The 26,144-nt window shown below is 36.2% G+C and overlaps 5 protein-coding genes across 7 annotated transcripts; 3 read left to right on the top strand and 2 right to left on the bottom strand.

Moving 5' to 3' along the window:
• The first annotated feature begins 1,116 nt into the window (after positions 1-1,116).
• Positions 1,117-2,614, top strand: LOC116017889 (ras-related protein RABA5b-like). The gene is made up of 2 exons (XM_031258546.1): positions 1,117-1,618; positions 2,108-2,614. The coding sequence occupies exons 1-2, from the start codon at positions 1,291-1,293 to the stop codon at positions 2,428-2,430; spliced, it is 651 nt and encodes a 216-aa protein (XP_031114406.1). The 5' UTR covers positions 1,117-1,290; the 3' UTR covers positions 2,431-2,614.
• On the bottom strand, positions 2,577-10,464 carry LOC116017886. Of its 2 annotated transcripts, XM_031258543.1 has the most exons (14): positions 10,015-10,464; positions 9,600-9,709; positions 9,383-9,445; positions 9,093-9,279; positions 8,875-8,979; positions 6,745-6,869; positions 6,098-6,662; positions 5,530-5,595; positions 5,289-5,365; positions 4,849-5,136; positions 4,136-4,469; positions 3,903-4,055; positions 3,011-3,547; positions 2,577-2,896 (listed from the first exon to the last, which is right to left on the bottom strand). In XM_031258543.1, the coding sequence occupies exons 1-14, from the start codon at positions 10,279-10,281 to the stop codon at positions 2,708-2,710; spliced, it is 3,066 nt and encodes a 1,021-aa protein (XP_031114403.1). In that variant the 5' UTR covers positions 10,282-10,464; the 3' UTR covers positions 2,577-2,707. The 2 variants fall into 2 exon arrangements, with proteins under 2 accessions (XP_031114403.1, XP_031114404.1); XM_031258544.1 differs by lacking the exons at positions 9,600-9,709; positions 10,015-10,464 and having other exon boundaries at positions 9,093-9,247.
• Positions 10,465-14,192: 3,728 nt separating this feature from the next.
• Positions 14,193-16,717, top strand: LOC116017887 (cytochrome b561 and DOMON domain-containing protein At3g25290-like). Its single transcript, XM_031258545.1, has 3 exons — positions 14,193-14,999; positions 15,552-15,806; positions 16,205-16,717. The coding sequence occupies exons 1-3, from the start codon at positions 14,373-14,375 to the stop codon at positions 16,514-16,516; spliced, it is 1,194 nt and encodes a 397-aa protein (XP_031114405.1). The 5' UTR covers positions 14,193-14,372; the 3' UTR covers positions 16,517-16,717.
• A 2,096-nt stretch (positions 16,718-18,813) lies between these two features.
• LOC116016869 (60S ribosomal protein L32-1) lies at positions 18,814-20,598 on the top strand. 2 transcript variants are annotated; one of them, XM_031257307.1, is made up of 4 exons: positions 18,814-18,916; positions 19,407-19,504; positions 19,996-20,177; positions 20,262-20,598. In XM_031257307.1, exons 2-4 carry the CDS (start codon positions 19,415-19,417, stop codon positions 20,389-20,391), a joined length of 402 nt encoding a protein of 133 aa, XP_031113167.1. In that variant the 5' UTR covers positions 18,814-18,916; positions 19,407-19,414; the 3' UTR covers positions 20,392-20,598. The 2 variants fall into 2 exon arrangements, with proteins under 2 accessions (XP_031113167.1, XP_031113168.1); XM_031257308.1 differs by having other exon boundaries at positions 18,843-18,912.
• Positions 20,599-20,859: 261 nt separating this feature from the next.
• Positions 20,860-22,575, bottom strand: LOC116016868 (serine/threonine-protein kinase OXI1-like). The gene is made up of 2 exons (XM_031257306.1): positions 22,002-22,575; positions 20,860-21,905 (listed from the first exon to the last, which is right to left on the bottom strand). The coding sequence occupies exons 1-2, from the start codon at positions 22,376-22,378 to the stop codon at positions 21,032-21,034; spliced, it is 1,251 nt and encodes a 416-aa protein (XP_031113166.1). The 5' UTR covers positions 22,379-22,575; the 3' UTR covers positions 20,860-21,031.
• Positions 22,576-26,144: the final 3,569 nt, after the last annotated feature.

Here is a 26,144-nt window from a genome sequence, read left to right as displayed (position 1 = left end):
GAGGACTTTGGCCTAACCTTTTTGCCTAATAATACTGATAGGGTAAAAGCTTGCATTTTCCGTCAATAAAGTACGGTATGATCAGTCATTTTCCACTATGACTTTTGTGTATAATCACAAAACATTACGTAAGAAATTATTTTATTTTATTTTATTAGTGGGCAGTTGGGGAAAAGTTGAAAGCATCATACTCACTCAGTCCATTCATCTGAAAATAATAATAATTATTATTATTATTAAATAATATAAAATAGATTGGCATGTAGGGTTTTGAATTGGGCCTACATATGGTTCATGTAGTTCTTTTGCATATAGCCCAAAAGGCCCAAATCCAGCAAGAAAATAAATGGATTGCTTACGCGGTTGCGGAGATTTCATAAAAGAAATTGAGATTCAGACCATAGACTTTTATAACATTTTCAATTAGAGCATTCTTAGTAGTATTAGTTTTTTGGTGATTTTTATCAGGTCAGGTAGAAAAGTGAGTGCAGAGGAAAGAGGAAGTAAAGAAAAATAGATTTCTGCAAAAGTTTAAAAAAAATAAACAAAGAAGATTTATGCGCGCAACTTTAATTTATTTACAGAAACTTACAAAGAAAAATAAAAAAAATCCTTCTCACACTAGTTAAAAGCACATCCATAATTTTTAAATTTGTAAAAACCAAGTAAGATCCACAAATGTTGATGCTATATAACAATTATTAATGAAAATGACTATGATATATTTTTCTTTCTCAATTTTCTTGTTATCTTCTTTATTTTCATCTTTTCTTTCTTGCTCTATTCGTTTAGTTTCTAGATCTTCTAATATGTTTTCAAAAAAAAATAAAAAAATCTTTCAATATAATAGCTCATTCTCTACCTGCAATGATCTATCTCCAGACAAACTCATTGCACTGCGAGTTTGGGACTCCGTCTCTACTCTCTAATAACTTTATTTCAGCTCTTATGCAGTAATCTACCTTTACTCTTAAAAGAAAAAGTTCTTGTTGATCAATTTTTAATGAATAAAAAAATGTATTGTTACGGCAGAAGTTGAATATTAGGGTGTAAAATTATGAAGTGAAAATAAGATTTTGACAATAAATTGAAAAGTTTGGGAAAAGAGAAAGTGCGGAGGAGCATTGAGATTAAATTAATGCGCTAATCGCGCAGTTCATTTCTGCGCGCTAAATTATTGTCTCTCCCCTCCTCCCTGCAATACAACTTAAAAGCCATGTTCCCATTTTTCTCCATTCAAGTACTAATAGTGATCTTGAGAGTTGAGAGAGAGGAGCAGGGGAAAATATAATGGGGGCGGATGAAGAAGGGGAGTATCTGTTCAAGATAGTAGTGATCGGAGACTCCGCAGTGGGGAAATCAAACCTGCTGTCCAGGTTCGCGAGAGACGAGTTTGATAGCAACTCCAAAACCACCATTGGAGTGGAGTTCCAGACGCAGGCGGTGGAGGTCGATGGCAAGGAGGTCAAGGTCCAGGTGTGGGACACCGCCGGTCAAGAGCGCTTCCGCTCCGTCACCTCCGCTTATTACAGAGGCGCCGTCGGCGCTCTCATCGTCTATGACGTTACCCGTACGCCTACTTTTGACAGCACCAAACGCTGGATTGAAGAGCTCAATAGTAAGCTTTCGAATGCCCTTTCTACTTAGTTAAATACTGCATTTTACTCGTCATTTTACTAAATAATACTAATTCAACATGTGTCAATTCTAATCAAGTTGGTTAACTGTTTCAAATTTAATTTTATATAGAAACTGAGCAACTTAGGCTAGTTTGACTCTTGTTCTTTATCAGTTAAAGATCGTAAGATTGTTTATAAGCAACTTAGGCTGATGTTTATTGGTACTTTTACAATGTCAGGCTTTCACGGTTTAACTTTAAAAAGATAAATAAATTATTATTTTCTAGGTGATAAATTGGCATTGACAGAGTTGCGGAAGTTATATTCATATAGTGTATCCTCCCACCTTATGAATTGCTGAATCACTATAATTTACTCTTCTATATCCTGTGAGGCTAGAGCGAAGGGAACTTTTGATCTGTCCTATTATTTATTTATTGTGGGAGGTATTTTTTGTCTGACTATATGGATTGCATGATGCATTGCAGCTCACTGTGATACTGCAACAGCGAAGATTCTGGTAGGAAACAAGTGTGATTTGGAGGAGATCAGAGGTGTGAGCGTGGAACAAGGCAAGTGCCTTGCAGAGCAAGAAGGATTGTTCTTTATAGAGACATCTGCTTTGGACTCTACTAACGTCGTCGCCGCCTTTGACATTGTTACAAGGGAGATATACAAGAATGTTTGCAAGAGAGTTGCCTGCTCCCACGATTACAAGCCTGATTTGTCTGCCAATCGGCTTAACCTTGCCGCCCTCGCCCTTGCAAATGGAGCTGAATGCAAGAGCAAATACGCATGTTGCTCCACCTAGTTTTTTCATGTCTGTTTTGAGGAGAAATTAGAGAATTTTTTTGGATCCCCTCATGCAGTTTTTATGTTTTCAAGATTGTTGTAGAGTGTGTACTGGGTAAATCCCAATTTGTTGTAGTATGAAGAGATGGATGGGAGAAAGAGCAATGAGTCGAAACAATTAAAAGAATAAACAGTTTATACCATTTATCTCGCCTAATCAGAACTATTGTACATGTATTCACATTTGAATGCAAAACCTAACCATTTCAATGTGCCTAAAACCATGTCAAAAATTTTCAAGGCTTTCTCCAAGCAGATCCTGCACCCATTACTACTGCCAACACAATGCCAAGACCCGCGCCAAGGGATGCTCCAACGGTAGCCGCAGAAAGAGCGTTTTCCTTGGCCTTTGCCTCTCTAGTTGCATTTGCAGCGGCTGCATGCTCCTTGATCAGTTCAAAGAATAGTCTGTCTTTGGCAAACTCCTTCAGAGACGATGAAGATGAGCATTAGGTTTGAGACACTAATATCGTGAAAAAATAATGATTAATAAAACATGATTACATGAGGGAGATGATGATGATTTAAATACAGTCTACCTGTAAGGCGGCTTCCTCATAGCTACGAAGCACACGGTGTATAACTTCACAGAGAGTAGATACACCCTCTACTGGGAAAACAGAATCTTTCTTCCGGAAAGGTCTGGTTACAAGTTTAAGTGGAGCAAAAATCAGCTTATGAGCACCTATAATTTCTTTGGGACCTACCCCCTCTGTTTTCCAAGATAGAGGAGCGGTTGATGCACTGGGCAGAACATAGGGACACGAATTGATAACCTCAGTTGTGCTAGGAGACGCTTGATATGCATGAAGAACAGAATCTATAGCTGCCTTTTGCTGATGTGCGCTAACAGAAAATTTGTTTGTAATAGCAAGCACCCATGGAATTCCAAGAGATTTAGCCTCGTCCAAGAGAAGCGATAGAGCTGGTTTCGGCTGTGTTGTAGTTGATTCACTGTATCTAGGTATTCGGTGAGACAAGTTATGAACAAGAATAATCAAATCTGTTTTCTTACTAAGATCACGAATTCCTGTCCACAGTTCATCCCTGAAATGAGATGCCTCCATTTTCAAATTCTGGGAAAAAACAAACAAACAAACAAATCAATTCCTCAAACCATAAGCTCTTTGCAATTTGAGTAAGAGAAGCTATAGCTCAAAAGCTATTTTCAGTAATTCACCGACATGCATAAGAGAAAAAAATCTCCATGGAAATTACAAAATTAATTTAAAGCAATGGAGCATGTATGGAAGGCAATGGAATACAGCTGAAGCAAATTACTTGACTCTAATAGAAACCTCAAGTTAAGCTACAGTATAGCATAATAATATAGAAAAGACGCCCATCAGAAAGACCTTTCAAAAAGAAAAACTGTTATGAAAAGTGGCAAGAAAAAGAAAATAAAGAATGGGAGAATAGAAAGAAAACCACCTGCAAATTAACCCCAGCTGAATCTGTGTAGCACAAGCCACCAAGGATACCTTCTTGAACATCAGCATCCAAATGCAGATTCTCAGCACAGTCACTGAAAGTGCTTCTTCCTTGATCCAAAATTGCCTTTAGTAGAGAAGTTTTACCAGCGCCCTACACCATGCATAAGCATTAGTTATTGCCATTAATTTTCATTAGCATATAGAAGTTAATCAGGAAGGAGGAAGCAGTACCTCTAGGCCAATTAATCGCACTCTGCGGGTTCTGATGTCCACCTCTCTTGAGACAGTAGTAAAATCTGTCGTACAAAAAATGGCAAGATCTAACCCATCTGGACGTAAAAAATTTCCCTCACTAGATGTTACATCTTGCTTTTTTTGCAGATCAATGTGGGTAGAATTAATGGGAGAGTACATTGGCAGTAACACATCATCACCCATGTGATGCTTTGGTGGCCTTCTCAATGGAGCTCCAACTGAAATTTGCATGTGCTGTATTTCTGGAAGCTCTCCATGATTTGCAGAGTAAACTGGCTGTGAAGGAAAAGACTCCACTGTTGTTGAACACCTAATTTAAGTTTCATGAATCAGGGCATCAAATAACAATCAACATTATGACATTTTGGTAGCAGATTTTGTTCTGTGACAAGAAGCAATAACAGGTTTCCCACATCTTTACTAATAATGCACAATAATAAAAGTATAAATCAGTAAAGGCCACCTCCAGTAATAAATAATAAAGCCATGTAGCCATAGAAAAAAGTTAGCACCCCATTAACAATTGTTGTTTCTTGCTCTTAGGTCTGGTGGATAAATATGGACTTGGTTTCTTAAGTGGAACATATTGTTCACTGAGGACAAAGCAGGCTTGTGTTTCACACTTCAATACTCAAAAAGTCAAAATACATACCAACTGCTATGTATTCAAAATAGGATGAAAGTCATACCAGTGACCATTAACCCGGGCTTGGATAAGTGTACACAAATGTAATCCAAAACCAGAAATGTCGACTTTCAAAGAGTCTGAGTTCTTGTCACCAGGAACACCACTCCAACCAAGAGGAACTATTGAGGTAGCGGCCCGAATAATGGGAGACTCTACAATATGCCCAAGTTCAACAGCACCGCCAGCAACCGAAATGCCTAACCATTTTTGCAACTGTGGAAATTGTTTCTTCCCTTGTTCCATCCCCAGAAAAGTTGAAGTGTCATCACTCATACAGAGTTCATAAATTCTGTAAGACAATCAGAATCCACAATCATTCACAGCCACATGATCAAGCTCAGTGTCACATTGGTAAAACCAGTTCCAACTATATTAAGAAATCATAGGCATAACAAATAAAGGACGAGAGATAAAGAAGCTCAGTGTAAGTAGTAGAATAACCTTTGAAACCGTGCCCTGTATGACCTCATTGAATGTGACTGAAACCGTTCTCTTACTTCAGCAATCACAGATCTGACCTGAAAAAGTCTTTTCCATAAGAAAGCAAGCAAAATGAGAGAATTTCTGTCAAACTCCTCTTTTTTACTTATTCATTTATTTTCAGGCTGTGGAAGATGATACAAGGATACTAGCCAAATATGAGAAACTGAGGTAAAAAATAGTCAGCAAATAGAACTCATACCGATGTCAATTTTGAATATTCTGCACTAGATAGAAACTCTATAGATGAATTCCCCAGAAGAAAAAGCTGCCAAAAATGATGTAGTTAATAAAAATTTTCACATACAAAAGTAAGTTTAACAAAATCATAAGCTCAATATCACCTGACTGACAAAGTAGCAAACATATAAGCTCTTAATGACAACTAAAACAGAAATGACCATACTGGTGTCTCACCTTAAAAACTACTCGTATGAAACAAGGAAAATAAACGAAATCAACCAAATTCTTAGAAGCGCTCTTTCTAAGATCAAAAGTAACACAATTAAAGATATTTTTGAAAAGCTTGATTAAGCTCTAAGGCATAATATAAGAGGAAGAAGAAAGGGAAGGAATTTAAACAGAAGGAGATTTTCTTCTTCTTTTTGTTTTCATCAGCAATGATTTGGGCAACCAAACATGCTATAAACCTGCCTTGCATCCACATTTCTAAATGTTATCAATTGAGACTCCATTCTGATAATGTTAATGGCCACTTATAAAGTGAAAAAGACCACAGCTCATGGAGGAAGCAAGGGAAATATATCAACCTGACCAAAAGGTACATATGAAGGTAATGAAGGAATTATTCTGCGTGCCCCCTTGTCCCCATTACTGGCAGATGATTTTCCATTCTTCAGTTCACCAGAAGTATCTTCATTTGTCTGAGGCAATGGTCGAAGAGTAATGCCATCAGAACCCTCCTGAATTTCAAGAGACTGTGGGGCAGTAGTTATATCATTAACTGAGGACAGTAATGCAGAACCACTGCTGGCAGATGACTCAAGAGGTTCAGCTTTCTTTCCTGTATATCTATAAAGCCGGTTTCTAACACCCTCCAAAGGCACAAGCCTAGAAAGTCTCCAAAATGGGTTCTGAACTGGACCTACACCCAACACCAGCTGCTCTCCTTCATTCTCTTTGCCCTTTTCAGACTTCTGCGTATCCACCCCTCTTGGTTTTGAAAAGGATGACGAACCACCAACATCAGCTGGAGTAGGTAGAGACTGAGCATTATAGTGGTGAAAATATGCAGGAGACAATATACGAGGCACCAAATCTTCTGGAATACAATAGGTTTTGAAGTAATTCTGCCACCCTTTACTATTCACATAGCTGAAGAAGAAAATTTAGGAAACTAGTTAACAACAACACAATTAAAATCACTAAAAGAAAAAGGAGGTAAAATAAAGCATACTCTTTTAAGGCAGCATTTCCAACTGGTGGCTGGGAGAATGTGACACATTTCACCTGAACTTTTTCATGTTCTTTTGATGAAGCAGCAACAACCCTTAAAATGGCAAGAGTTGCTAAGACTGCAACCTGAAAAGTAAAGCCAGATAATTCCTTTCAGTACAGTGAAGTGCATGTAAAAGCGAGCATACAGATTACAGTATTAAACATTAAAACAAAAAACATATTAAAAAAAAAAAAAAAAAGATAACTAGTAAATTAGTGAGCAAAACAAACTTACTGATCCACCAAGTGTGTTGAAGATAGGAAAGTAATCTTAGGGTTATAGTATTCAGCTGTTGTCCAAATTGTATCTTGCATATATAAATATAGGATCTTCTCTATATATTTCTAGACAGTATATAGAAATACAATTAAATCTTTCTACTTTCAAATGGTATCAATCTATTGGAGCAAATATTTGTTTATGAAAAATTGCAGTTTTGGTCCCTCAGTTATGTGTGACTAGTTATTTTAGTCATTCACTTTTGTAAAAATAGTTGTAAATGCAAAGGCTGAAAAAAACCAAATGAAGGTCAATGCCAAATTGTTAATTGTTGTCTTATTCTCCCTTTAAAAAAATCTCCACTCTTAATTCAATTAGCTTTGAATTGTTTGGACAGTAAGCAGAATGAATGGTAGCTCTCCCTACCCATGCTTGTATTGGCTAGGCACTAGTAGAGGAGACAATTAATGTGAATAACCTGTTTCACCCCCGAAATCCTAAACTTTAACTCTCCACCTTCAACCCAAATAGAAATCAGTATAACTTGGTCGAGCAATAGGCTAGATTTCTGAGTTAGGGTTCATGGGAGTCATAGTCTTCAAAATTCGGGGATTTTCTGTTTCCAATTCGATAACAAAGGGAGGGAAGATGACCCAAATACTGATTTACAATTTTACCCTCATGTGACTTGCATTAACTACTTAGATAATGAGATGATTTCTGTTAGGGTAAAGGAACAAAATTACCAACACTTGTCATAATTGGGGACTATTTTTACAGAAATGAACAGTTAGAATCTGAAATACCAAAATTGCAATTTCCCATTTCTTTATGAAGACAAAGGTCTCACTCAAATTGTTGGATATGATGCTAACTAGGCAGGTTGTCCATTTGACTAGCACTCAACCTTTGGGTGTTGTGTTTTTCTTGTCGGCAACCCAGTATCCTAGAAGAGTAAGAAATAAGATGTGGCTGTCAAATCATGTGCTAATGCCAAGTACCTTTCTATGGCCTAGCCGCTTCTAAACTTTTGTGGTGAAGCACTTACTTCAAGAGTTACGATATGGTGATGTTGCACAATTGCACAAATGAACTTGGTATGTCATAATCAAGCCGCAATGCACATTACATTGAATTGATAATAAAATGAGAGGGCCAAGCATGTAGAAGTTGATTGTCATTTCAATAAGGAGAAGATCATATTTGGTTGGAGTTTATTTCACTTTTGGTCACTCGGCTATAGTGGCATTTTTGTTTTGGGTCCTACTATGACTTTTTCTTTCTTATAATCTTTGAATTGAAAAACATTTCACTTTTAATTCAGAATATTTAAACGCCCTTAATTTGTGAAAATTTCACGAATATAATTTTATTGCAAGATTGCACAAAATATAGACTGATTTTATTTTTTAAATGGACTAAAAGTGAAAAAATCAAAGTCGATGACTAAAAGTGGAATAAACCGTTTGGCTGCAAGATTCCTCAGCATTGCTTATCAACTAGTAAATATCCTTACCAAGTCTCTTAGAGGACCTAGAAACAACGCAAATTTGTACAAGCTTGGTGCATAGATCTATATGCTCCAACTTGTTGAATATAGAAAAGTAATCCTGCGGTTATAGTATTGGGCTTAGCCCAAACCAAATCTTGACATCTTGTCGCCTTGTGCATATAAATATAAGATCTTCAGTTTATATTTTTATATAGAAATACAATTAAATCTTCCTATTTTCATAGTACTGCTTTTGGCATGGTGAAGAGCATGTAAAAGTGAGCATATAGAGTGTTAAAACATTTAAAAAACATGCAAACAAAAATAAAAACAAAAGATGAACATAAGTAACAAGTGAACAGGCAAAACTAACTTACTGCTCCACCAAGTGAATGCCCACATAACACAAGCTTCCGTTTCTTTTTTTGGGCAAGCCTGTACAACTCCAATGCAGGTATTCCTTTAGCACGAGCCATGAATCCCTATTATTAGGAAAACAAAAATATATAAAACAAACAGCACACTATAAAGGCATCACAAAACATATATGAGATCAATCCTATCCAACATTAACATAAAGGGAAAGCTTTAATACCCTGTGAACAGCTGGTTTTGGCATAGTTTTTGTTGGTTTAGGCATCAAGTCCATAGTTTTTGAGAAATTCTCAACATTGTCCTTCTGAATGTCCACTTGTGTGGATTCAATCTCATTAAGGGGGTCTTCTGCGGGATCTTCATGAAATATGGCACCTTGAAATATATTCACATCAGCCATGACATCCCTTTATAAATGGAAAAAGGGAGAAACAAATGAAATACAGTGAAAATTTTATATTGGAATGACAACCAAAAATTTTTTGAGAACATGATAAGAGTAATACTGACTTGTATTGTTTTGTCCCAATGAAAGAAGCAAACAATGTGTCTCCGGCTTCAGCTAGTAAATACCTAGAAAGTAAAATGAAAAGTGTCTGTCACTCTGGTGTATGAGGATGTTCAATGTGAATGTTAAACACAGCATCCCAAACTTGAAACATTAATAGGGAAGAGTAGAGCCCAAAATTCAACATCAGTACAATAAAGATGTGATATATCAAAGCACCTGTGTGGAACATGATCTGAAGAGGGTTGAACGCGTTCTATGGAGATAACATTTTCTCCAAAGTCAGCCTTAAACTTGTTCACTGCTCGTATCACTTCACTAGCAGGTTTCTGAAATTATTACATAAATGTCACACTTTTCATAGATACAAAATTATTTTGCCTTGCTTGCTCAAGGTACTGATTCATCTAATTATTATAGAAAAGCATCATAATTAGCTCTATTTTGTTTTGTTCACAATATAATACTCAGAAAACTCAACAATATCGAAATTAGACACATTAGGAACACTGAACACTTTATTTTGCAAGGATTCCTAGAGGTCTCTAAGATTGAATTACCAGAGAGCAAGCATTGCACTTAAAATTGCATTGAACTTGCGCGAAATTTAAATTGATAGAGACAATACAATAACCTTGTAAACACACTCGGAGAGCACCATGCAGCAAAGGATGTCCTGCAAATCGGGAACCGATTCGGCTTTAACGGCGTAGCAGAGATCCTTGAGCTGCTTCTTCCTCCGCTCATACTCCTCCTGAATTCGCTTCCTCTGTCCCTTGCCGTCGCCCCAGGGCCACTTAACCACCATTCGCCACTGCAGGGGCTGCCGCGTGAGGCTCATGATCCTGGCACTCTGGTCTTTGATCCATGTCTCTACTCGCCGAGGCAAAGTCTCCATCATTCCCCCATATACACCTGGGAAATCGATGTCCCCCTCCCGTCGGCCGCCGTGCAGAAGTGGCTCGTGCGGTGGAGAGAAAAAGATCTGAAGCTTTCTGTGGACGCTTTTGCGTTTAAGAAATATCGGACGGCGAATCAGAATGCTATCGGCAGAGCATATGCCGAAAACTTACACCCTGGTAGCCTGACGTACACTCTTCAAACTTATATATCCTTTTTGTTTTTCGTAATAAGTTCCAACTCCCAACCCTTTTTTATTTGTTTCTTTTTCCTTTATTTTCATTTTCATAATAATAATAATAATAATAATAATAATGAACAAAAATTGATAATACTCTATGCGGCAAGATGGTTATGGCACCATGTCATTTTTTTAAAGAAAAATAAACAAAAAATAAAACATTGTCTAATAAGTATTTTTTTCTGTAGTTTGTTTGGATTTTGTATTCTACTTTGAGATTGTTTTGTTATCATCGATCAATTATAAAAAGTTTTAAAAAATCAAAAAATAAAGTGTAACGTCACCGAATCAAAGCGGTGAAGTAAAAGGGCAAAGAAATAGATGTTTATGAATTAATTTTCTGATTGGGAGTTTCTGGATAATATATGTTTGAAGTTTGTATAAGTATTCCTACGGCCTTCGTACTGAGTGTCTGGTTCAGTTTGCCTTCATGATTAGTATGTTAATATGATCCGATCGGCATTGTCTATAATATAATGGTAGTTGAGTGTCTCAAAAAATCTCCCACATCCCCCCTTTGTAGCAATTAATGTGCTTTATACAAGCAGAGTGGGCGGCACATGTCAGGCCCTCGTCATGTTCCATGTGTGATGTATGGGTTCAGTAGCCATGATGATTGTGCCAAGTGCCTTAACGGTGTTGTAGCAGAGTGTATACCAGGCAAGGGCGTCTTCAACCCAAAAGAAGCAAAGCAATGGCTATAAGGGAAGCCTTAAGTTGGATCAAGAGATAGGGAATTACTCACGTCCAAGTTAACTCTGATGCGTTGCAAATTATCCAGAGTTTGAAGCATAATGGCGAAGATTCTTCTTGTGATTTCGTACTTCTTGATATTAAAGATTTGCTACTTTCAATCCCTCATGTAGTTATCTCTTTTGTTAGTCGCACTAAAAATATAGTTGCTCATAGTTTAGCTAGGAAAGCTTGTTCTATTTATGTGCGTCAGGAGTGGACTTCTTTCCCTCCTTCTTTCATTATTAATGAGCTGTATTCTGATTTGAATTAATGAGGTTTTCCCTTTAAAAAAAAAAAAAAAAAAAATTGCCTTGGGCTAGTTCACCATTAAATGGGCTGGGATCTTATACAGTACAAGTAGTTCTGTCTTTGTCTGGGCCAAGATACTCATTTTCACCTTTTTCAGGCTTTACCTTCCAATTTGCATCAAGAAATTTAAAGCCTAATAACCAAAGCAAACAATCTTTCTAGCATGAATATTGTAATATCGCATTTTCTTACCTTTTTTTTTTTTGAAAGAAAGGAAGGCTGTGTTTGGTAACATGTAAAATGGCTTCCGAAAAATGTTTTTCGAGTTTTAGGTGTTTGGCAACGTTCGGAAAATGTGTTCAACAGAAAATGTTTTTCATTGACCAAGGAAAATCAGTTTATTTTTTCCGAAAAATGACTTACGAGATTTTTTTTTCGTAAGTCATTTTCCGGAATCGCCAAAATGATCGTTGCGCAGGTTCTCAGCCAAAACCAAGCCATATCACTCATGACCATGGACCAAGGAGGTGGAGAAACCGCTGGAAACTTGTGCTACGTTGTTGTTTTTTTTTTTTTAATTCTAATTTTTTAATAAATAACATTATTTTAATATTATTATAATTTTTTATTTTAAATAAAATAATTACAATGTTTAATTATAAAATTCTACCCATTTTACAGAAAATGAACCAAACACACAAAGACAGTTTTCCATAACGCATCCAAACACTGGAAATGAAACTGTTTTTCAGAAAATGACTCATTTTCCAGAAATCATTTTACTGCTTTCCAAACGGACCCTAAGTTTTTTAAACATTATTTTTCATAGCGGTCATATGAATTACATTACTCCCACATTCGTACAGCATGTTTGGTTGGATGGAAAAAGTTTTCTTTCAAATTGAGAAAAATAAATTTATTTATTTGTTTGACAATAAAATAAAATTTTCTTTCGTTTGGTTCAAGAAAAGAAATTTCTTTAAGAGGGGTTAGTATTTTGTTTTTTATGAAAGTTGGAAAGAGATGGTTGGACAATTTTGCCCTTATTACTTTTATTATAATTATCATTGTGTATGGACATTTTAACTTGTATACTCATTATTCTTTATATTATAACCTCAATCAAACAACGGAATCCAATATTTTCACTAACGGCATGTTTGGTTCGTGGAATAGACCTATTCAATTGTTTGTTTCGTCATTTTATTCCTGGGAATAGCATTCCCGGGAATGACCTATTCCCTTTGCAAGGGGAATAACCATTCCTTGGGGACCCCTTAGTATTAGCTATTCCCAAGTATTTGGGAATAGCTTTTATACTATAGTACCAAAAATACTCTTTTTATTATATTATAATCCTTATATATAATATTTGTTTATTTAAATATATATTTATTTATATATTAAAAATGTAATTAATAATAATAATAATACATTTTTTTATTTAAAAAAAAACTTGTAACTAAGATCAATTAAGACTCCTTTAAATGAATGAGTTTTTGCTCTTTAAGGCTTCCTCATCTTCTTGTTAATTTCAAAAGAGAAACAATGCTTCTCTTATATAGAGGAGCTCAAATGAGCTCCTCTTCATGAGTTATCAATGTGGGATCAAAAACTTTAATTTGTGTTTTAAAAAATTATTTTATATATAATTTTGTTTTGTATTATTATTATTATTATTATTCCTTTTTTCTTATTATTGTTATTAATATTGTTATAATTTTTATTTTATTATTACATAATAATAATAGTATCATTAATAATAACATGAATGTCCTTATTATTATTATTATTATATTATTATTATTGTTATTATTATTATTATTATTATTATTATTATTATTACATATTTTATAGGGGTATTTTCGTCTTTTAAAACATATTTCATTTCTATTTCCTAAACCAACCAAACACTGTAATATAATTTCTAAAGTCCATTCCTTCCGCGAACCAAACAATAGAATACAATTCCTATTATATTCCTTGCCTATTTCATTCCTTATGGAATAGCATTCCTATTACCTCAAAATTCATTCCGTGAACCAAACGTGCTGTAATTTCTTTAACACAAATCAAACAATGGAATCGATTTTTATGATAATTTTTTTTTCTTTCATAAAATTTTAATTTTATTTCCCCTCAAATACTTTTCGTGAACCAAACGAGGCCTTAGATTAAGTTAAATTTTAAGAAATATTATTTTACATCAAAATATCATTTGAAATTTGAACCAACCACTTTGTAAGGAGTTTGAGATTCCTCAACTTTGTTTTTAGTTTAAATTTTGTAACATTTATGAGAATTACATGTCACCCTGCTTTTTTAAGCCATGTGACATTTTAGTGAATATTACATTACCCTAAAACATCTATTGAACCAAATGATATTGAAAGAGTTGTCCGGAATAAATTCGATTAAAACTTGCCTATATTAGTACTCCGTATTAGTTTTAAATCATTGGACACAAATATTAACATATTCCGTATTATGTAACAGAAACATATTTATACTTTTATTATCTATTAATGAAATGACTAATTCAATTGAGTAAAGTTATCATCCAACTAAGAGGTTTTTTTTTTTTTTTTTTTTTTGAAAACATCCAACTAAGAGGTTGAGATACAAAATTTGCACATTGTGGGTAGGTAGCCAAACCCTCTTATTAGCAGCCTAAAATGGGTACAATCTACGGAGTATTAAAGATTGTCACAACTCACAATATCCTCTCTTGATAAATTTAGGCAAAGGAAATAATTTTATTTTAACGGTCCACTATACTACTACCATCTTTGACTCGTTTCCACTCTCCCTTCTCTCTGTGTATCTCAGGTATCACCAACCTCCATTGTTGCATAGCTCGCCCAGCAATGGCGCCGTCGACGCCCTGTTTACCCGCCCTAACGCTGGCCATTTCGGTTCTCGTTTCCGTAATCTCACCGTCGCAGTCGCAGACATGTTCGTCGCAAACCTTTGCTAACAACAAGCTCTTCGCTCACTGTAATGACCTCCCTACCCTCAGCTCCTACCTCCACTGGACCTACAACCCTACCAACGCCACTCTCTCCGTGGCCTTCGTCGCCGCGCCGCCCAAATCCGACGGCTGGATTTCGTGGGCGCTCAATCCGACGGGGACCGGCATGATTGGCGCGCAGTCGCTCATTGCGTTCAAGGGTTCCGGGGGCGGAATGGCGGTCAAGGCCTACAACGTCAGCTCCTACGCTTCCATCAAGGAGTCCGAGGTGTGGTTCCGCGTGGAGGAGGCCACGGCGGAGTCCTCCGGCGGCGTGATGCGGCTTTTCGCGACGGTTGTGTTGCCTGAGAAGAACAAGACGACGATCAACCACGTCTGGCAGGTCGGCTCCTCCGTCACCGGCGGCGTGCCTGACAGGCATGCTCTCCAGCCTGCCAATTTGAACTCCAAGGGAACTATAGATTTGTTGAAAGGAGTGAGCAACACTGGTTCATCTGGTGATTCCAGGCTCACGAAGAAGAATGTGAGTTTTCCTTTTTCTTCATAGGGCACTGTATTTGGTTTTACTATTTTAGGAATGTTTTCCTCTGTATAGTTGACTAGTCTAGTATACAAATTTCTTACTTATACCATTAATTATTGTGTTCTAATGATTATTTATAAGTATTTATAGGGATTTACAAATTAAATTTATGAAATATTAGCATTACTTCATTGCTTGCTTTTTGAATAGAAGGTTTCATTGATTATTTAGAAGGTTTCTTCTTGAAAGGCTGGGATGCTTTCCTATTTTTGGTTGTGTTATTTTCCTTGTTTGATGCCATGGTGGTATCCATGTATCCATCAATATAGTTTGTTCAGTACAGAGTTTAATAGCTTCAGCACAAGAATTTGATCACTGGGAAGTATAGAAAGTTACAGCTAAACTGGGAATCTGGGATCTACTATAGTACTGTGCCTTTGTTCTGGAAATAGTATCAATGTATCATAATCTCATCCCTGATTCACAATAGAAGGAGAGGAGTGTTTCTGTAATTAAAATTTGGAATCAATAATAACCTGGCTTTTGATACAGATTCATGGAATACTTAATGCAGTCAGCTGGGGAGTTCTGTTTCCATTTGGAGTCATAATTGCGAGGTACTTGAGAACATTCAAATCTGCAGATCCAGCATGGTTTTATCTTCATATTGTTTGCCAGTTATCTGCCTATGTGATTGGGGTTGCTGGCTGGGCAACTGGCCTTAAGCTAGGAAGTCAGTCAAAAGGTGTTATGTACAGTGGTCATCGCAATATTGGGATTGCACTCTTCAGTCTTGCAACAGTGCAGGTATTTCGCCTGAATTATGTTGTGGATTATCAATATCTTGATTAGCTAGAGCTAAAGATTGCCTTTTTTTTTTTTTTTTTTTTTTTTTTTTTTTTTTTTTTTCTTTTTTTTCCTTTTCTTCTTCCCCTCCCTTTTCCAATCCTAGATGACTCTTAAATTTGAACTAATTTGAAATTTAAATGTCAACCTTTAAAAGAGTAAAAGACTTCACTGCTGCATTCTATTCCGGTAAGCATACAACAGAACTCTTTTGGAGTGTCAGAACCAATGAACACTGTTTTCAGCAACTTTGAGCCTTTTTTTTTGGGTCCGGTATGAGTATTTTGATGCTTCATCTTTCTACTTCTTACTTTACTGGCTGAATGGGAATACTTTTTTTGTCCACACTTTTGGCATAGATGTTTGCACTACTATTGAGACCCAAGAAGGATCACAAGTACCGATTTTACTGGAATATCTACCATTATGGAGTTGGCTACTCAATACTTGTTCTAGGCATCATCAATGTGTTCAAAGGTCTTGACATACTAAGCCCAGCAAAGAAGTGGAAATCTGCATACATAGTCGTGCTTGTAGTACTAGGAGTGGTCGCACTACTACTGGAAGTGGTCACCTGGACTGTGGTGTTGAGGCGGAGATCAAGCAAATCCACCAAACCCTATGATGGGTTCGACAACGGACAAGGCAGTCAACCGCCATTGCCCTCGTGATTTATCAGACTCTGTTAGCGCGACAGGTTCTGTCTGTATATCATCTCCGACCATGAAGCTTCATTAGTGTGAATGCCATGGGGGATTTCTCTTGTTTAAGGTTTGCCAGCTTCTCCTTTGTATGTTGTATGCCTCGCTTTATACTCACCAAATTAAAACTCACAATTCTATGTTATATAGTTTATCATTGCAGTTAAGTCATGCCTTTGCTTGTGCAACCCATGATTGATGATCCTTTTCATGATTCTCTCTTTGTTTATGTGCACTGCTACTCTGCGTCTCTGACTCTCTGTTAGCCTATCTGCATTTAATTTAACCATAGCTGTGGTCAGTTGTAAATCAATTGCCTCATCTGTGATAATATGTGTTTATTAACCGGAGAAATTTATCACTTTCCCATCGAACTTGAAACCTTATGAAAAGTAACAATGATGCCATCAAGGCATCTGGTACTTGGCTAGGCCTATTTATTTATGATCACTCATGTTACATGAGTTGTAGTAAGGTAAGAATCTTGGATTGCAAGCAATGGAGCCCATTCAATATTCAATTCATTTATTGAAGCATGCTGGCATGCATGGAATGCAATCATGAAGCATTTAAGAGTGATAATAACACATATTATGATCAAAGCTAGCTCCATTATGGAGCAAATTACATCATTAAGGAATGGGGCAGGATGTGGTCCATTTTACCTTTTGCTTTGTTTCCCACTGTCATCTTTCTTTCATCATTCTCCACCATAGTTTTATTATTCCCATTCCTTGGCTTTGTTAACAGGGTCCTTTGATTTCCATGGCCCCCCTTCATGTTTTTTCTTGCCTTTTAAGTTGAAATTTGTACTTTTAAAGTAGTAAAACACCCTAATCACTCTGATTGCAATCCATTCAAATGATTTTAGGCGAGTGATAACTTGCCTTTCCTTATTCTTTCTCGCTTTGCTAGCTTACATTACATTCTATTTATGAGTAATGGCGGTTGTAAATCGATTGCCATCTCAACCTACTGAAGCACAAAGAGTTAACAGTTGCCTCCACTGAGGCTCGAACACACTCCCATCATCCACGTGGGAGTGTAAACTGGGAACCGAGTGCTACTAGACCACAAGATAGTGATATTAAAAGGTAGTTGGTTATGTTGTAAACCTCTCTAGTCACTACAATCACAATTTATCTAAATGATAGTGATGACCAGCCTTATTATAATCACTCTTCTAAATACATCGGCAGTCTTCTAAACACATCTTTAGTCAAGAGTTAATAAATCTTCATAGAAAGGGAAAGTGATTATGACCCTCTTACTCCACACGGTCCCATTGCATAATAGTTATTGTATCGTACATTTGTCGGCAAATTACTCTGTGGACCCATGTTCACTTTATAAGGATTAAAATAAACAATTTACATACTAAATGTTTAGAATTCAAATTGTAAACATTTAATATGTAAATCATGAACATTCAGTATGTAAATTGTGTATTTTGAATCCCAATTCATTTTACAAGGTAGACATGGGTCTATGGTATAACTGTAAACATTTGTCCATGTGGATTGTGAGACTTTTGAAGGCTTTAGAAAACCTAACCTTATCATCTGACGACTTATAATATGCATCCTGCTAAACAGATCCGTAATATCAGATGTTTTTAGTTAATTGTCCAATTCTCAAACTATATCTACCTTAATAATTAAACTAAAGGGTCTGCATCTAGCCTCTATTCATGATGCTAACGATGGGCCTTCTAAGATCTTGTTAGTATCATGGATGTGGTCACCATGACGTTGGGATGACCAAATCAATTAGTGTATGTATTATTACATATGATTATGATAATTTTGATTTGTTTTATAGATACTTTGGAGAAAAAAATCAAGTTATAGAAAATGTAGTCATGTCACTCTAATATTGTCAATTATCAATATTAATTGCACGCCAAATGAAGATTATTCAAGATAAAATCAATATACACACTGTCCAAATTTCACAAACTACTTTGCCCACGAATTGATCTATCAAAACGACGTCGTTTTGGACCACAGTCCACACAATAATTTGCCGACAATTATAGCTTGGGTCAATGCCTGACTACTTTGGGTTAGTCCTGGAGTGGGACAGGCAGCCCAATCTGGCCCGTATCCCCCTGATGGGGGAATTATGGGGCCGTTGGGAGGGAGGGAAGAAGTAAATGGGAAATCATTAATCAAATCCATAGCTGGGCCTAATCTGGAAATCACGGGCTGACTACACGGGCCTATATATCAATCCGGCCTGTCATTTCTTCTGAAACTAAGTGTAGTTTTTAGACTTAGACTTTCTCCCATATAAGTGTGTGCAGAACCCTAGCTCATCGTGCAGCCTCTTCGCGCTTACAGGGAGCTCTCACCGCTTCAGCTCAGGCAGGTATTATACCTCTCATCTTTAGTCGCCGTAGTCGTAGATGCATATTATTATATGTTTATTTCTATTGCCAGGCAGTTTATGCTCATTATATTCTGATAAAGATGGCGTATAAGATTACAATTACCATTCAAATACTGTTCATTTTGTAAGGAATTTATGCGTGTTTGAATTGTGACGGAAGATTCTTCGTGTATGCGTGGAAATGCTCTGAAATTGAGCTTAAGAGCTCATTATACTCTGATAACGATGGCTTATAAGATTACAATTACTATTCAAATAGTGCTCGTTTTGTTAGGAATTTATGCGTGTTTGAATTGTGACAGAAGATTCTTCGTGTATGCTTGGAAATGTTCTGAAATTGAGCTTAATAAAGATGAATTTATATAATTTTTGGTGCTTCATACTCTGCTTATTCCTATTCTGGATTAGGTTAAATTCAGATGTGATTTTGCTGGATAAGCATTTGATATCTCGCCTTCATATTTTACAGTAGAAACAATGGCTGTCCCCTTGCTTGACAAAAAGATTGTGAAGAAGCGTGTCAAGAAGTTCAAGAGGCCACAGAGTGACCGATATATTTCTGTGAAGGTATGTGTTATTTGACAATCACTAGCATTTGCTTGCTTGTTTATTTGTTATTTGACCTCCATTGTTTTATAGAGTGGACCAAATCACTGGCATTTGCTTCATTGTTTTATTTGTTGTCAGTTGTCATACTTATTTTACTGCAATTGTGTTTGTATATATTTGATATGTAAAGTGATGATATAAATGTGAGTGGGAAGAAAATTATTGCAAGGGGTTGTGTGATCCATTGGTTTAGTGATTATTGAACTTTGTTCAATTAACATTTCCGTGATTACATTTTATGAATCTAATTTTTTCCACTGAAATATTCGAATTGATAATCTATTCCTATTTATGTGAGAGAAGCCCTCAAACTAGCTAGAATGCAGTCACTGCACTGTGTCAATGTTGAAATTGCATGAGTGGTTAACAAGAGTCTGGCTTCATGCCTTGGTAATTCTTAAGTCTCACGTATTGGATTTCATGTTTGGTTGATTTTTTTGTTTGGGCAGGAAAGCTGGCGGAGGCCTAAGGGTATTGACTCTCGAGTGAGGAGAAAGTTCAAAGGATGCACTCTTATGCCCAATATTGGTTATGGCTCAGACAAGAAGACCCGCCATTATCTTCCCAATGGTTTCAAGAAATTCGTTGTTCATAATGTCCAGGAGTTGGAACTTTTGATGATGCACAACAGGTTCGGATGAATCAGATATATTAATAGTTGATTGCTATGTGTTCCACATGCGTTGAGTCTTTGTCTAATGTTTTCTGTTTTCAGGACATACTGTGCAGAGATTGCACACAATGTATCCACCAAGAAAAGGAAGGAAATCGTTGAGCGAGCTTCCCAGTTGGATGTTGTTGTGACCAACAAATTGGCTAGGTTGCGTAGCCAGGAAGACGAGTGAGCTATATCTTTTGTTGTAGTTTCAGCCATTCTGGTGATTTATTTACCCAACCAAGTTATATTTGTTTTAGTTTGTATTTCAGACACTCTGACCTTTCGGTTCACTGTTCATTTTTACATTTTTGCTTTATTATGTACTCTGTATCCTTCTGCCAAGCTTTTGCGTGCTGGAGTTTTGTTATGGAAAATGATATTTGCATTTATCTGATATGGCACGCATCTCACCTAATATGAACAGGTTGGATGCATTAACTTTAAATACTGTTTAACAAGAGCTGACTTGAAAAGAGCAATCTTGTGGTCTGTTTTCTTCAGTGTTGTAATTAATGATGTCACATGCATGTTTAGCTAGCCATGGGTTAGGGTGTCATTGGAGTTTTAATGTTTACATCTATGACATGTCCTTTTGTTGTTATTGTCAGTTGGGTGTTGAAGAGCTCATAAGTATTGAGATTGATTGGAGAGGTAATTGATCAAAATCACAACTTTTTTCCAAAACTTGTGGCATCCCACCACTTTATTGCTTGCTATTATTACATATTCAAAGAATTAAGCTATGTTGCCTAATGCCTATGTAGATGGCAACTAAAACTCATATAATGATTTTAATAAATGAATAATAAATATAATTACACAATTTTTTAGAAAACTAAAAAATGCTCATGTTGGGTGGGGTGATTCAAGCCTTCAAGCCACACTCCTTTTTTCGTGTTCTTCTCCTCGATACCTTTAACTTTTGAAACGGTGTCGTTTCCTGCCGGATTCGTTTCCTCTACCTTGAACACGCCCTCTACGAATGACTCCACCTCAATTTCCTTATTCCCTTCCGTATCCGCTATTGCAACAGGAATATACGGTGGTCTCGGCATTTGCGTGATCTGGTCCCAATCAACGCCTCTGAAAAATTTGTGGCCCTTGATTTCCTCCGCGGAGATTCTCTGACGCGGGTCCTTCTCGAGCAGCTTCCCGATTAGGTCCCTCAACGCCGTCGGCTCTCCGACAAGGTCCGGTGGCTTGGATATTATCCGGTAGAATGTTTCCTTACGATTCGAGCCTTTGAACGGCGTCGTTCCGTACAGCATCTCGTATAACATCACGCCTAAGCACCACCAGTCTACCGAGAAATCGTGGCCTTCGCCGACTATGACCTCCGGCGCCACGTATTCTTCGGTTCCGACGAATGAGTTCGTCTTCTCTACTGAGTCGGATCTGGAAATAGGACGCGCGGGTGGATGGACCAAGTCCTCCGGCGAAATTCCTGAGTTACAGAACATGTAGAATGAAGGAAACTTCTTCGTGTTCTTAGGCTTCCTCGGATGTGATTGATGATTGCGTGATTCTGGACGTTGATGAATTTCTGGAGTTTTGGCGGAAAGTTTTGTGGAGAGATCAAAATCGATCAACATTAGGTGTCCGTTCTCTTGAATCATCACATTTTCTGGCTTCAAATCTCTATAAACTATCCCTAGTCCGTGAAGATACTCTAATGCAAGTACCAATTCCGCAGCGTAAAATCTGAAAAGTTACGTTACATTAATTCAAATTATTCCAATGCATGCCGATCATGAGTGAATATGAATTGTGTCTATGAATTTGTGGAACAAAACTTACCGGATAATGTCATCGGAGAACATTTTCTCCGTTTGTTTCTTTCTGAGCGCATTGAGATCGCCTCCGGCGCAGTAATCAATGACATAACCAACAATCTTTTCCGTGGAAACCACTCCGCGGAGTTTCGGCAAAAGCGGATGCTGAAATGACCTCAAAACGTCTCGTTCGAACCAAATTCTCTTGTACTCACTGCCATCATTACCAGCCTTCTTCTTCTCGACGGAAGCTCTCGAAATAGCTTTGAGAGCTAGCAATTCAGCGCCTTCTGTCTGAACTAAGAACACGACGCCCTTGGCGCCGCGTCCGAGGGCGGAGATGACCTTGAGATCCCGCAGATGGAGAGAAGGCAGCGCCGGTTGTTCTACGTCGTCTTTCATGGCGGAGAGCAATGATAGATGCTGGCAACCAACTGAACCGATCAGACGGCTGGTGGTTACGTTGCCAGCACAGATTCCGGTGGAAAAGCGAAAAGGATCCGCCTCTGGATTGGAATAGAGAGGTCTGTTGGGAAGAGAGTAAATGTGACGGAAGAGTAATTGAAGAGTTTGGAATATCGTATAGTGGCAAAAATTGTGATCGCTTTGCGTAATTTATAGCGCTATGCGATGCTTGGCTTGGTTACGGGCTGGAAAGTGGAAATTTTCTCGGAAGTTCCCCGTTTCTTGCGGAGTAAGTATCACGTGTTGTGACTCTAGTCTCTTTACCTTTTTTTCCTTTTTCTTTTTTAAATATATATAAAACTCAAAATTTATTACTCCGTATTATTATTATTTTTTATTATATCATACTCCCTCCGTCCCATTTTATGTGTAACAAGACTTGACTGAAGTTATTTTTAATTCAATTTTTCATAATATTAAGTACAATATTAATATACAAAATTTATATATTTAGAAACTACATTAAAAGTACTATTAAACACAAAAAATCAAATTTAAAAATAAGTAACAAATAATAAAGAAAATAAATAAAGAAGAAAATGTTGGTTTGACCAGTGAATAGTAAGTAGGACAGATAAAATGAGGCAGAGGGAGTAATTTTTTGGGACTTGTCTCTATGCCTATAAGTAGATAAATTGGACCAATTTAATTTTAAAATTTAATATCAAATCATATACTTTTGCGCATAATGAGTTTAACGCAAACTCAAATTTCAATGTTCATGGTAAAAATCAAACTTCCACCAAGCCATTTGAAACAAGTCTTAAGTGACTCTAATCTCTTTACTTTTCTTTTATAGAGTATTTGTTTATTGTTTTTTTTTTCTTAAATTATTCTCCAACTCCATGTTTTAGTAGTAGCTATAAGTATAAATTATTGACTTTATTGTACTAATTTTTAAATTGATCATCAATGTGAAATACAGACTTTGCCTTTTGAGGATAAGGTTTAATTTATAGTTTATATATTTGTGTTTTGACCACTAAATTGTGAGATGAATGGCTGTTTGGGGGAAGAAGGTAAATAGGATGTGAAATTTCATTGTTAGTCTTTGTTAATTTGGGTTATATATGAAAAATAATGATAAATTTTTATGAAATTATTAATAGGGTAACCTAAAATGCTATTTCACTAATAACCCAATAACTAAATTTGATAGCGCTTGTAATATAGGAATTAAGTTAGTTATTACACTATAATTCAATGATCAAAAGTACAACTTTGTAATATATAAAAATATCAAACTATCAAATGAATAAATAAATAAATAATATAAGTCATTAACCCAATGATTTGAAATACTGAGTAGTTGATAAAAGGATTATTAATACATATGGGTAGAAGGATTTAGCTTAATCTCATTGGGCGTCCATTGATTAGATCGATAACCATATTACTAGTTAAAAATTGAATTTAATTCTCTAATCAGATAATAAACATCACTTAATACTTTAAACTAAGAGTACAATTTTTAAAAATTCAAATTAAAAAAAAAATCAAAGTCAACCACTATTAATAAGTCAAGCACCGAAATCAATAGTAGAATAGTTTATTATTTCCTTTAGTTAAAAATCTTGACTGTGCTATTATCTACCAACATATTATTAACCATAATTTAAAATTTAAAATTAATAAAAGTATTGTTTCTAGAAAGGATGGGCAAACGAAGAGTTAATGCTTGAGAACGGCCAAGGACCTTGTAGTCCAGTGGCATCAAATCTTTCCCTTTATACGGGAGGTGGTGGGTTCGAATCTCAGTGGAGTCAATACTGACTCTTGTGCTTCAATAGGTTAAGAAAGTAGTTATGAACAAATACTGTATTGCAATAGAGTTAGTAGTATTAAAAAAAAAATGCTTGAGAACGGAAGTCGGGTTAAGTCATCTAGAAGGGATGGATGGACGAGACTACAAAACGTGTGCCTCAAGCCTATTTGACGGTATGGGTTTCAATTCGCCGTTTCAATCCATGGACAATGTCAATCTTCTTGACTTTTTAATTCCTTAAAAGTCAAAATTAATACAACAGAATACTCTTGCAAAGCATCGAGATTTACTCCGACAAAGCCGTTAACATACACGGCGGCATACTATGTTAACGGACTCCATGAGAGATTGAGAGATTCAGAGCAGTATTGTTAAAGTGGGCTGAAATTCGCGGGCTGATTTACACTCGTCTCACGATAGGGTGAGTTAAGGCTACAAAATAGATGGTCCTCGAAGGAGCGAGCTAACCCGGGCGGGTTACAGGCCGACCCATGACCTGCCATTTTTTGTTATAATATATATATATATATATATATATATATATATATATATATATATATATATATATATATATTCATGTGCACTATTCTTGTGTACATAGTACACATATATTCATGTGTACACTTTTTGTACAAAGTATAATTATTAAAAAAAAAAAAAAGAGCAATACCAAAAGTCCGCGGGGCTCGTCAACCCGCGTGGGGCGGGGTAGGTTTTATGAATCCTAGCCCGTGGGCTTAACGGGTTGACTCGCTAACAATTCGGCCCGTAGTGGGGCGGGCCGGTTTGCTTTAATAATACTAATTCATAGGTTGAAAGATGTCTATAGCTAGGCTTAGGAGGGGGGCAAAAGAAGTCGATGAATAGCTTAATTGAGGACCAATAATCGAATTAATTGAAAACGTCCTGATTATAAATTATGAAGTTAATTTTTATTCGATGTTTTTTTTAAAAAATATTTTTTATCACGATTACTTTTTTAGCCTGTACTACATAAATTATACCTTATAATCTACCAATTCAAACCAATAAAACTAAACATTACATATGGATGCTAAATGAAGTTAGGAGGACAATATGGTGGTGGTCATAGTGAAATCACTCTTTTGACAAAGATCATTGAATTTGCTAACTCAATTTGAATTTTTCAAAGAGAGCATCTTCCTATATTATTATCTTAAATATTTAAATTATTACCTCTCAATATATATATATATATATATATATATATATATATATATATATATATCATTATTGAAAGCCAACAAAATATACAAAAAAAATGTTATTACAAACATGTGGAGAGACGTTAAATATGTAAAGACCGAGAGGGAGGAATGTATTAGTATTCGTTATCCAATATGTGCAATTGTTTACTTTCGCAATGTATGTAATTGATCTAATAAAACCAATCTAGATTAAGAAAATCACAAATAGCTTCCACCAACATCTAAATACGTTAAGGAAAATTTGTGATTCATGTCCCTTACAAATATGTCAATTATCAATGTCACTCATGAATTATTAGTGGTGTAAATGTTGCCCCTTAATTTTTAAAACGTGACATGTATTGTCCTTTCATTGAATTATTAATGGTATAAATATGATTATCTGCCCTTTTTCATGTTCGAAGTCCATGTTTCGTTTGTTCTCATTCCGCCGAGAACAATGCTTCTCCTTCTTCTTATTAGGGAGGGGCAATATATGCCACGTTTTGAAAATTGAGAGACAACATTTACACTACTAATAATTCAAAATTACTACTATTTTTTAAAATGTACAAAATCTCATCCTTCTCACCACTCCGAAATGCTACTATCTCAAAATCATTGCTCTCCCAAATGGTTTGTGTTGTTCCTCCTTCATAACTGTTCATCTTATAATATGGTTTTGAAATCTCATTAGGAATGTCCATTTTTTTAAAAATCTATTTGTTAA

This window comes from Ipomoea triloba, chromosome 4 (assembly GCF_003576645.1).
Source record: "Ipomoea triloba cultivar NCNSP0323 chromosome 4, ASM357664v1".
In the NCBI taxonomy this organism is placed as follows: domain Eukaryota; kingdom Viridiplantae; phylum Streptophyta; class Magnoliopsida; order Solanales; family Convolvulaceae; genus Ipomoea; species Ipomoea triloba.
This window is presented reverse-complemented; position numbering and strand designations above follow the sequence as displayed.

Coding starts and splice junctions, on each gene's coding strand:
- LOC116017886 (XM_031258543.1), bottom strand. CDS start 10,281: ATGATGGAGACTTTGCCTCGGCGAGTAGAGACATGGATCAAAGACCAG. Junction 9,446..9,599: donor TCAGATCATGTTCCACACAG/GTGCTTTGATAT, acceptor TTTACTTTCTAG/GTATTTACTAGCTGAAGCCG. Junction 2,897..3,010: donor ATGAGGAAGCCGCCTTACAG/GTAGACTGTATT, acceptor TCGTCTCTGAAG/GAGTTTGCCAAAGACAGACT.
- LOC116017889 (XM_031258546.1), top strand. CDS start 1,291: ATGGGGGCGGATGAAGAAGGGGAGTATCTGTTCAAGATAGTAGTGATC. Junction 1,619..2,107: donor CTGGATTGAAGAGCTCAATA/GTAAGCTTTCGA, acceptor GATGCATTGCAG/CTCACTGTGATACTGCAACA.
- LOC116016868 (XM_031257306.1), bottom strand. CDS start 22,378: ATGAAAGACGACGTAGAACAACCGGCGCTGCCTTCTCTCCATCTGCGG. Junction 21,906..22,001: donor TTCTCCGATGACATTATCCG/GTAAGTTTTGTT, acceptor GTAACTTTTCAG/ATTTTACGCTGCGGAATTGG.
- LOC116017887 (XM_031258545.1), top strand. CDS start 14,373: ATGGCGCCGTCGACGCCCTGTTTACCCGCCCTAACGCTGGCCATTTCG. Junction 15,000..15,551: donor CCAGGCTCACGAAGAAGAAT/GTGAGTTTTCCT, acceptor CTTTTGATACAG/ATTCATGGAATACTTAATGC. Junction 15,807..16,204: donor TCAGTCTTGCAACAGTGCAG/GTATTTCGCCTG, acceptor CTTTTGGCATAG/ATGTTTGCACTACTATTGAG.
- LOC116016869 (XM_031257307.1), top strand. CDS start 19,415: ATGGCTGTCCCCTTGCTTGACAAAAAGATTGTGAAGAAGCGTGTCAAG. Junction 19,505..19,995: donor ACCGATATATTTCTGTGAAG/GTATGTGTTATT, acceptor TTGTTTGGGCAG/GAAAGCTGGCGGAGGCCTAA. Junction 20,178..20,261: donor CTTTTGATGATGCACAACAG/GTTCGGATGAAT, acceptor TTCTGTTTTCAG/GACATACTGTGCAGAGATTG.